This window comes from Miscanthus floridulus, chromosome 13, assembly GCF_019320115.1.
Source record: "Miscanthus floridulus cultivar M001 chromosome 13, ASM1932011v1, whole genome shotgun sequence".
Taxonomy (NCBI): domain Eukaryota; kingdom Viridiplantae; phylum Streptophyta; class Magnoliopsida; order Poales; family Poaceae; genus Miscanthus; species Miscanthus floridulus.
This window is the reverse complement of record NC_089592.1, coordinates 83,057,807-83,068,831: the sequence shown is the minus strand read 5'-3', so window position 1 is coordinate 83,068,831 and position 11,025 is coordinate 83,057,807. Positions and strand designations below refer to the sequence as shown.

Genomic DNA, 11,025 nt, shown 5'->3' with positions numbered 1-11,025 from the left:
TTTTCCTATACTCAAATTCAATATATAAAAGAATTTAAACCTCCTTTGAGTTTGAAGCCATCTATATTTATAATTGGGGACTCTTCCATTTTATGTAGCATCCTCGAATAAAAACTCCCTGCTTGTCATCTCGATAAATTTCATTAGATCTCTAATTGCGTGGTCATTATCACCAAAACCCACAATTAGGACTTGATTGCAATTTCAGTGTGGAGCCAAGGGAGCCTCCAAGGCTTTCTGTGCAAGGGCATTGGGGTGCTACACGGCCACGACGGCTCCTGGTGTGGCTCTAGCTCCTCGCGTGAGATGTCGTGCTCCCAGTGTCCCAGTAGCCGCGCCGCGGCTAGGGCCGTGCAGGTGGTGCCTCTCCCTTTCGTCTGCGGTGGATTAGTTACTAGGAGAAAACCTTGCCCCAGTTTCCTACTGAGGGCCAGTGGCGGTGGCAATGTTTGCGTCATTTACCTTGTTGGAAGCGTCGTCGAAGTTTCTATTCGTCGTGGAAGTCGATGGTGGCAGGTCTTAGGACGAAAGTCCTCGTGCGCTTCTCCCGATATTATTGATGGCGTCTGCAGGCATCATTCCCTTCTTGAAGGCTTTGTTGAAGCATGTCTGCCTCCGTCCTGCTCCTCTCGCCGAAGTGCCTCCTTGCTATGTTGTGTCTGCTTGTGCTTCAACTTACTTTCCACACTGGTGTGTCCAATCCTGGTGTTGCCGCAGTCGTCTGGTTCTTCGCAGCGGATGCTTGGCTGCTTGCGCTCTCTGACGGATCCTTTGCTGTCACTGCTCCTATGGCGGATCTTTGTCGTCGATGTCGCTTCGGTCTCCCCATTTTGGCAGATACTTTACAGCAAAGTGCGGGATGGCCCCTTGCCGCGCATACTTTGCTGCTGGCCTCTGGTAGATGCTTTATCGCCATACTGGACATTGTCTCGTTCCTCGCTGAACAGGTCGACGTCTTCGGCAAGCTTCGCCGCTGATTTCTCCGCCGATCAACTAGTCAGACCGCTAGGTTCATGGACCTCGTCGCCGACCAGTTGGTCGAACTGTACGGCGCTCACTTCGTTGCCGACCAGTTGGTTGAGCTGCTCGATGCTCGATTCTTCGCCAACCAGCTAGTCAAACTGTTCGTCGCTTCATCGCCAGCTACGCTGGGGTCTTGCCAGCTAAGCTGGGGACTTCTCGGTGTTCGGATTCTTCGTGCAAGCGTCGCCAGCTAAGCTGGGGACTTCCTTGGTCGTCGGATCTTGCTACGTCTCATCGGTGTGCTATCAAATTGCTCCATACCGTTTGGATCAGGGTGCTGATCTTAGACAGCACGTTCGGGGTCTTGATAAGTACATGACAGATGATGTTGGCAAGCTTTCATTAAAATTCTATGACCCTGCTACAAGATTTATTTTTTCATCTTCTAGCAGGCTCGGGGACTAAGTGGCTACACTTCACCTATCGGTGAATGTAGTGCTTTTTTCTGATTTACCCTCCTTAATTGACTAAGGAGTCTAAGTGCCTACACTTCGTCTAAGGTGGAGAATTCTCTATTTTTATGTTGAGCCCCTTACATCCTTCTGCCAAACTTTACTCGAGTAAGTCCGAGCCTAGCTCCCAGTTGAACTGCTTGGACATCTGCTTCAACTGCTCGAACGCCGTTTTCAACTGCTCGGACGCCTGGTTAATAGCTCGGATGCTTATTTCAACAGCTCGACTCTCAGTTAAACTGGTCGGAAGCCTGTCTCTTGTGATCAACAGCAAGTTGGACAGCTCGGACAAGCTCAAGATTACGTTGCTCAAAGGATACAAGGTGCTCGGGAACTAGCTGTGGTGGATATACCCCCGATACCCACAAGACAAGACGTGAGCCGCGCCCCAAAGGTGGCCCAGCCCACAAGATCAAAGTGTGCACCGCAAGGCTACAAGAAGATGTGATTTATTGTATAATACCAAATATGATATTTTTCTTATAACCCTACCTCTCCAGAGTATATAAGAAGAAGCAGGGATCTCCTAGTAGGCATCTCCACATATCTCAATGCAATACATCAGAACACAGGATGTAGGTATTACGTCATACTGACGGTCGAACCTGTCTAAATCTTGTGTCTCGGTGTTTGTATTACCATCTAGTTCGTATCTTGCGCATCTTCACTGATTCATCTACTACCGTGGGCATACCCCTCGGTAGACTGCTGACCAGATTTCATCGACAGAACTGTTGGTTGCTCTTGCTCGAACGAATACTTTGCCGCCGTTGTCTCGACTCTACTTAGTGGATGCTTTGCCACCGTGACTTAATCTCCTTTGTTGTTACGCTTTACGTTGTTGTATTCTTTCCTGCAGGGCCAGATTGGTTAGGTTTGTGATGGAGGGCTCTCCCTGCCATCTTTATTTTCTGTGGTTCTGTTTTTACACTATGGCTTCGTCTGTTGCTTCGTCGTGTAGGCCGTTCTTTCGGACTCTATTTCCTCCTAATGAAAAACACGCCAACGGACGTGATCGCGAAAAACCACGTTCGGCGCTGACCGGGAACGCGACTTCCCAACCGGCGGCGTGGTCCAGCAGGAGACCGATCTAGGTGGACGATGACGCCGCACGTGAAGGTGACGCGGCCGTCGCCCGCCACGTAGTCCGAGTCCAGGTCCAGGGCGATGTCGCCGTCATCTGGCGGGTATACGAGCACGAACGGAGCGCGTGCATGCGACGACGACGGCGAGCCGTCCCTGGAGCCGCGTACAAGCTGCAGGAGGTTGTCCTCGTCGGCCTGCTTCTCACAAGCGTGGCAGAGAGTATCGTCCTCCACACGTGGCGAGAGCACGACGTCGTCGACGGCGAAGGTACAGTATTTTTTGTAGTCGAGCTTGAACTCAATGAAATCGAACGGACTCCACCACCATAAGGAAGCTTTGGCATGCACAGCACGATCACGTACGGAAATACGTCATATCATAATGGGGAAAACAAAATATTCATGCATGTGTATAATAATGTATACTTGCATGTATAATACCCATGCATGCATACACTTAGAGGACTGAAACCGCTTGGAATTCACCTCTTATAGTAAATAAAAATCGCAACAGATACAAAATCTTGCAACATATCTCTGAACTCTTAAGAGCATACCTTCAGCAGAGTAATCAGAAGTGCTAAACTTTCAGTGCATTTACCTGAGTTACGGATTGCAACCGCGTGATGCCTTATTCTGATGCTGCCATAACACCATCCCTGCAATCTGCATGCATACGCCTCACCACAAACAGCATTGTGCACAGCGTCCAGTCTTTTAGGGGCACTTACCTTCCTTTTCTTATGTTCTGATTGGAGCCGATGGAATTCAGAGATTAAAGAACTCACTTTGTGACCAACCTCATCGCAAGATTTCATTTTTTTTTCTCTCAGGATTAGCCTTGTTATATTACTTATTACATCCCCTAGAGCAGAGACCACAGTAATAATGGCCCTTTTCGGCTGGCTGGAAATTGGAAAACGACTGATGCTGATTTATTGTGAGAGAAAAACGTTGTTATTTTGCTGAAAAGGTATGGCTGATAAGTTCAAGCGAACCAGGCTACTTGCACCACCAAGTCGAGGATATATATGCTGCACCACTTTACTATCTCACAGATCAATAAGTTGCGACTGAATCTGTTCTACATCCAGTAATCACCGGCACTTTTTCACCAATGATATTCATTCTGATTGGAAGACTATTTTGTGCCAACGCCCACAAAAATCGTTTGATTTTCGGCCCACGCGCACAAGTGTCACATCGACACTAATCAAGAACTAATACGTGATGCAAAGTGGATCCCGTTTCCGACAATCTTCTTGTATGTAGTGTACAGTTTGGTATGTAGAGGCCACAAAACGCTTGGAATTCACAAAATGTAGATGCAGAGAATTCGGATGCCTGCCACCACTCCAGCAGCATGCAAGAATCTTCCACATCTTGCATCATTTTGACGTAGTCATTCTACAGCTTTACAGAATATATATAAGATGCATTTTTTATTTCATGCTATGATTCGGGGGGATACAAGAAAAAGTATAGAAAGCTAAACTGTTTTGGGAATGAAGAGCGACAACTCCGGATATCAAAATAATATAGCATGATTTATAATTTTGTGTGTCACCAAGCACTGAAATTAAGTAATAGAAATACTTCATGCACTTCACATAATACTGGCGACGACACAAATTCGAGCACTCCTTCGGCATAACATAGAGATAGATGTTAGTTCATGAATCATCATCATTCATCTACCGGCTGGACTAGCCTTGCTCTGATCTCCTCGATAACTGACGGGAAGCCCTGTATCAGGCACGAGTAGCCCTCTGTCAACACCGCGCTCTTGAAATTCTTGTCCACCACAAAGAAGTCGATGCACCTCTTCTTCAGCTCTGGACAGTTGTGCATCTCAGCGCAGACCAACGTCGCCGCCACGGTCTCCGGTGACACACAGTCCCATAGCTTCTGTGCGCACATGAGCTTCAGCCTGTCCAGCTGGTACATGTCTGCCGCCGCAAGCAAGTGCTGGAGCAAGTCCGTGGCTGAAGAGCCCTCGAGATGTTTGATGAGGTCTGTGTCCGTGGGCACTGTGTCGGTGTACATGAACCGCAGCAGGATTCGGAAAACCTCCGGCTGGACGTCGTGCAGCGTGATGCTGTCCGTCTGGGCGTCCGCCATGGAACCGAAGAGCTGCGCCTTGAAGACCGGCGAGCGAGCGGCGAGGATGGTCCGGTGCACGCAGAACGCCTCGCCGCCAACCGAGAACGAGACGTCTGAGCCGTCGGTGCACTGCAGCAGGTGTCCGAGATGGTCGCCCAAGTCTGTGGGAGGCACAGGCACACGGTCGTTGCTGTTGAGATCTATGATTCCACATACAAATGTCACGCAGCCATCGCCGAGGTAACAACCCAGCTCGAGCTCGCTGCGCTTCATGAACTTCTGCCACCCAATTACAGTTCCACCATTGGAGCCAACACCATGGATCTCGCTTGACCATTTTGCATGGGACAACGATGGTGCTCCGTCTCTTCTCATCGGAAAGGCTTGGAAGACAGCCTTCACGCCGTGTCTGGATTTGCTCTTGGTCGTGGCGAAGAGAGAGAGGTACTCGCCATTGTCGGACTGGTCCTCATGAACCCCACGCGGGAAGCAAACTATCGTCCAGGTGCGCCCTCCGGCCAATAATCTGCCATCAAGGACGCGTCGTTTCGGCAGGTTCTTGGTGGCTGAGTAATCGAGTTTGACCTCAATGAAACTGGTGCCCAACATACTGGCGAAGAATTCCCACTTCCACACACACAAAAAAAAAATCCTCAAATCAGTAATGATTGAATAGCACTGTAAATCAGTAAATTCTCAACAAATATTTTGCTTTCTAGACTTTTTGTTGCAAATTGCAGCTGGATAAATAACAGAAAAGTTAACAACTCACCTTGTAAATCACTAAATCCTCATTTTCTCAGTTTCTCTGTTGTCTGTCCTCAGCCAGAAACCTAGAATCGCTGGCCTGCCGAGTGCCGACCTGGAAGCAGGAGTCCTGGGCTCGGCTGGCCGCCGCCCCCGCCCACCAGGCCGCCGGTCACCCCTCACCGCCTGGCCGCTGTCCCGCCTCCCACCGCACCGCGCCGCCGCCCCTCGGCCCTGCAGGCTGCAGCCTAGGCGCGGAGCCGCGCCGCGGAGGCCATGGTCCGTGCTGCTGCTACCTCTTGCAGCTTGCCGCGCGCGGCGCAGCCCGCTGCTCCTCGCCGCTGCCGCCGCGCCGCCTAGGCCCTAGGGTTAGGGAGTGCGGAGCCGGTGGCGGAGTCGCTTTCGTGAGGAGCGTCCGTGAGGGAGTGAGGGGGCAGGACGCCGGGCCAGCAAGGGTGGTGTGGTCGGGTGGAGGCGTGGAGTGGCTGAGTGGGCTAGTGGGCCGGCCTGCGAGGATTGAAGTCTGGAAGACAAGCCGAAAGGCCTTATTTATTTATTTTTTTGCTTTGGGCTACAATGAGCAAAAATATTACAGAATATTATTACACTATACATATTATATGTATCGCAAAAGTTTACACGCGAGGGGTTGCGCTCGACACCGAGCACGCGACGCGGAACGGCAACACGCTCGCGCTAGCGCCCGCGCCGCACCGGAGGGGAAGAAGAGGGGTGGCAATCGAGGCCTGCCGGCATCCACGTCTCTTAGGAGAGGAAGAGAGGGGGCTCGTCGGCATTTGGGTTGGGGATTACCAGCGAACTTAGAAAACGATTTGGGGGGCCGGGCCGTGACACACTGGTGGTGGCGGGGGACAACTGGTTGGGCGGGGCCAGCGACGCGACAGAGCTCACCGACTTCATGCGCTGTGATTAGGGTTTGCGGGGTAGGGGTGGGAGCGGGGATGACACCGGCGAGGGAGTCACGACGAAGCTCCATCAAACTACCTTGTCTTTAGGGGAGGGCGGGGTAGACGAAGCAGGGGTGGATGGTGGGCAAGCTGGCCGCGGTTGCCTCGCAGCGGCTAGGGGCGGCGGGGGAGGAGGCGGGGGTGGGGGAGGAAGGGAGCGCGGTAAGGAGAAGTGCTCGCGGCACGAGGAGTAAGAACCGGTGGCGGGATATCTCTGTTGTATATGTGCTATTTACATCCCAGGTGTAGAATCATATTCTACACCAAACTGTTATATAGAACAAAATTCAGTAGTATCAGTAGCCGTGTGTCAGCAGCATTCAGTATTTCGCAGTACTGACTCATACTACTAGCTGGTATTGAACGCGATTCGGTAGTATTCAGCATTTCATGGTCAGTTTGAGGTACTAGGTATAGAATAGCATTGTTGTATTATATGTCTATAAGTATACACACATATATACATAAAAGTGCAACAAAATAGTTAGATATATATTCCCGAAAATACTAAGGAATATCCTTGGATCCGCCCCTGGGCGAAGACATATATAGTCACTCCTATGGACTATGGTGCCGGATACCTTAGGCGTGAGATAAGATGTTGGAGCATCTAATTAGTTTCAACACGTGTGTTTATATACACAACGATGTAAAAAGAGAATGTGAACGTGACAAGGTAGCGCGTTTGTTCCACTAGTATATAGAATTGATTTTTTCGAAGCCAATGATTTTTTTTTCACTTGCGGTTCATAAAGAACATACGCCACAGTGTGGGCATGCGTTAAGAACCGCCAGTGTAAATGGATTTACACTGGCGGTTCATTAAGAGCCACCTTCCATTAGTGGCCAACTTGGAGGTCTAAAAATTGCAAATACTAGGAGAAGGTTTTGGTCTTTATTTCTTGAGAGAATTCCGTGTGTGCCACTGAATGATTAGATAATGCCGGGCAAGTCATTAAAAAGTTGATCGGGACAATAGAAAACCGCAATAAATATTGCTTCTTCCTCCCCGACCAGAACTATACAACCGAGCCACCTTCCATTGGTGGTGAACTTTGAGGTCCAAAAATTGCAATTACTTGGGGAAGGTTTTGGTCTTTATTTTTTGAGAGAATTCGGAAGACAATGCCAGGGAAATCATTAAAAAGTTGATCGGGATATGAGTGCCATCATTTTTTTAGATTCTATGAGTGCCACCGCCGTCAGCACCATTAGATTTACCAGCTGTCAACTCAGCTCGGAGTTTCTCCATTTTCTCACAATTCCCATTTTACCCTTGTCCTTCAGGTGAACAGAGAGAGAACATGCACACAGATAAACTGAGAACGCGCAGAGGTCCTGGACACCATGGGCGGATTTAATGGTATTCCTGGGTATTCCAGGGAATACCTAACTTTTTTTGTACAAGTTTTAGTATATATGTGTGTATATTCATATATATAAATGTATAATGGTGAATTTCTGTGATATTTTTGCTATTTTGGCCCAACATGGCCTAACAAACAACCTATCTCCTAAACTCCACCTCGCAGCACGGCCCATGAGGCCCATTCGGCCTCTCTGGATCTCCTTTCCAATTTCCACCGCGGCACCCCTTCACCAGTTCACCGGCAGCACGGGAAATCGAAATCCCGAGACCGAGAGCCCCTGCGCTGCCACCTTGTCCGCCTCCCCTGTCCCCTCCCGTTTGAAACTCTGAAACCGGCGAACCCTAGGCGAACGAATCGACGGTGGGTCGGTGGGCAGCGCCGCAGCGGCGAATCGGCGCGGCACACCGGCACCAGGCAGGGGGCGATCCCAGGCGCGCGCGAGCACGGGCGCACGGCGCGGCCGGCCGCGCGGGCTGCAGACACCGGCGGGCGGCAGGGCCGCGAGTGGCCGGCCGGTGGGGGGACAGCGGGCGGGGGGCTGGGCTACAAGTGAGGACTGAGGCCCCAGGATCTTCGACTTTGACTTTGAGCTGTCCAGTCCAGCTACTGAGGACTGAGGTAAACACAGATCAAATTTGTTGATTGTTGTTGTTGATGATTGCTAATTTACTATCGGTTGATGATTTACTGATTGTACGCACAATTACAGTGCTATTGGTATTGGTTTGCAAAATGAAGAATAAAAACAAATCAGTTGATTTGAGGACTTTGTGGGATAGAGCAGCAAAGACAAGGAAGGTAGAGTTAGGTTCTTCATCAGTGCCGCAACCAGTTACCGTGGAGAGTGATGCCCAGCCTCGAAATCCAATTGTTCAAATTGATGTGCCTATAACTAATGACAATAAAGTTCATAATGAGTCAACAGAACCTGAGACTGAGATAGCCAGCAATGATCCTAACATAGCAAGCACAGAACCTGAGATAGCCAACAATGACCCTAACATACCAAGCACAGAACCTTCTACTTGGTCCCCTATTAGAGATGGTGATGACTCAGAGTATGAAAGTGATGAAGCGGTTTATGACATTGACCTTCTTTCTCATGATCCCGGAAAGAGGATTCCCATTAAGAGATATAGTGTCAATGAACAGAATTCTGTGGTCAGGACGTACATTGCATTAGGGCCTTGTCAACCATGGAATCATGATTTTCCTATAAGGAACATTGGAGGTAAGCCTCGGCGCTTCTTGCCTGATTGGTTTGATGAATTTAGATGGCTTGAATATAGTGTGGAAAAAGATGCATCATTCTGTTTTGTTTGCTATTTGTTCAAGCATAAACTTAATAGTTCTGGTGGAGATGCTTTTGTGAATGGGGGGGGGGGGGGGGGGGGGGGTTCAGAAATTGGCATATGAAAAAGAGGCTTAGTAGGCATTGTGGTTCTATGACTAGTTTGCACAAAATGGCTCAAGAGAGATAATTCTTTCATTACATCTAAGAGGATGTTGGGTGGGAGGATTTCCTTAAAGAAGTGGACTCATTTTGTGTCAAGAATAAAATCAAAATACCCGATATGGACACATTCTACAAGCCTATTGGAAGAGATAGGAGGTTCTTTATCAAGATTAAGAATCTCCATCGTTTCCGTGTTGACATGTTCTTCAGTGTCATTGATAGGCAGCTTCTGGAGCTTAATGAAAGGTTTGATGAGGTAAACACAGAATTGCTTATTTGCATGGCTTCATTCAGTCCTATCGATTCATTTGCTGCTTTTGACAAAGACAAATTGGTTAAGCTTGCTGGATTTTATCGTAATGATTTCTCAAGCTTAGAGTTGCTCCATCTTCCCACTCAACTCAATTTGTACATTACTGACATGCGCAATGATGAAAGGTTTAGAAATGTGAGAAGTCTTCGTGAGCTTTCCATTAAGCTTGTTGAAACAAAAAAGCATGAAAGACATAAAGTTGTTTACAGGCTTCTCAAATTGGTGCTAGTGCTTCCGGTAGCAACTGCAAGTGTTGAAAGAGTATTTTCTGTCATGAATTATGTGAAGAACAAATTGAGAAATAAGATTGAGGATCAATACTTGAATGATTGCTTGGTTACATTTATTGAGCGGGAGTTCTTTCTACAAGTTAAGGACAAAGACATCACCAATCGCTTCCAAACCATGAAGAATCGCAAGATTAAAGCAACATTATAGTATTTTGTAAGTTCTCTTTATTACTTATTAATTTGTTTCATGCATATCTTAGAGCTGATTAGCTGAACAATTTGTTATTTAATTATTTTTGTGACTTCAATTATCGGAAATTGTATTTGAGTTGTATTTTAAACCTATGGATTGGAAAAAAAAAATTTATGTGGAAGTAGAAATACCCAAGTTTTAAATCCTGGCTCCGCCAGCCCGACCGCAGCAAGGAGCAGGCGTTGATCACGCTCGATCTCGTTGTCGCTGTTGAGATCCCCACACACGGCGCCGCCAGGGGAGGCACTGGTTGCGGGGGCAGTGCCAGCGGCTCGTCGTCGTCTGTGGGATCCGGTGACTGCGGCGGGGGCGGCGTCGGTACAGACGCTCAAGTGCTCGCGCCTCGTGTGGATGCTACAGCTACGCAAGTGCTTCGTCCATGCCATGACACACCTCCGCATCACCGACGCGGCACCCATGGCCTCTCCGACGCAGTGGGGTACTCGGGCGTTTTGGGTGCGCGCCCCTTCGACGCGTGTGGACTGTGGAGCCCTTCGACGCGTGTGGACTGTGGAGCCGGCACGGCTGCACTGCAGCGAGGGGCGAGGACGGCGCGTTCCTGTGCCCCGGCTTCGACGCCCGGGCGCACGGTGCCGGCTGGCCCCAGGCGCGTGTCTGGCTGTGCGAGTTCTGCGAGCACGCCCCCACCGCCATCACCTGCCACGCCGACGCCGCCTGCGACACTGACATCCACTCGGCTAACCCGCTCGCGCTCCGCCACGAGCGCCTCCCCGTCACGCCATGTTAGACTTGTATATGTTAGATTTGGTAATATCAGGATATGTTAGACTTGGTTATATTTGTCTGGAAAAATTTTATGTCTCACGTCATATTTATTCACAGTTATGATTTTCCCTTCTCACTCTGTATTTAGGGCCTGTTTGGCATAGCTTATAACAGCTTCATGAGCTATTTTTTTTTATCAAACACTTATTTTCAAAACAGCTTCATGGGTGAAGCTGTTTTTCTCCTCCTCTCACAAAGATATAAGTTGGGAGGAAGCTGAAAAAAGTAGCTTATCTCAG

The 11,025-nt window shown here is 49.0% G+C and overlaps 2 protein-coding genes across 3 annotated transcripts; one reads left to right on the top strand and one right to left on the bottom strand.

Moving 5' to 3' along the window:
* Positions 1-3,991: 3,991 nt before the first annotated feature.
* LOC136500298 (BTB/POZ and MATH domain-containing protein 1-like) lies at positions 3,992-5,890 on the bottom strand. 2 transcript variants are annotated; one of them, XM_066495646.1, is made up of 2 exons: positions 5,436-5,890; positions 3,992-5,273 (listed from the first exon to the last, which is right to left on the bottom strand). In XM_066495646.1, the coding sequence occupies exon 2, from the start codon at positions 5,270-5,272 to the stop codon at positions 4,247-4,249; it is 1,026 nt and encodes a 341-aa protein (XP_066351743.1). In that variant the 5' UTR covers position 5,273; positions 5,436-5,890; the 3' UTR covers positions 3,992-4,246. The 2 variants fall into 2 exon arrangements, with proteins under 2 accessions (XP_066351743.1, XP_066351741.1); XM_066495644.1 differs by having other exon boundaries at positions 3,994-5,290; positions 5,436-5,889.
* Positions 5,891-9,322: 3,432 nt separating this feature from the next.
* LOC136500176 (uncharacterized) lies at positions 9,323-10,748 on the top strand. The gene is made up of 2 exons (XM_066495557.1): positions 9,323-9,954; positions 10,517-10,748. The coding sequence occupies exons 1-2, from the start codon at positions 9,323-9,325 to the stop codon at positions 10,746-10,748; spliced, it is 864 nt and encodes a 287-aa protein (XP_066351654.1).
* The last annotated feature ends 277 nt before the right edge of the window (positions 10,749-11,025 follow it).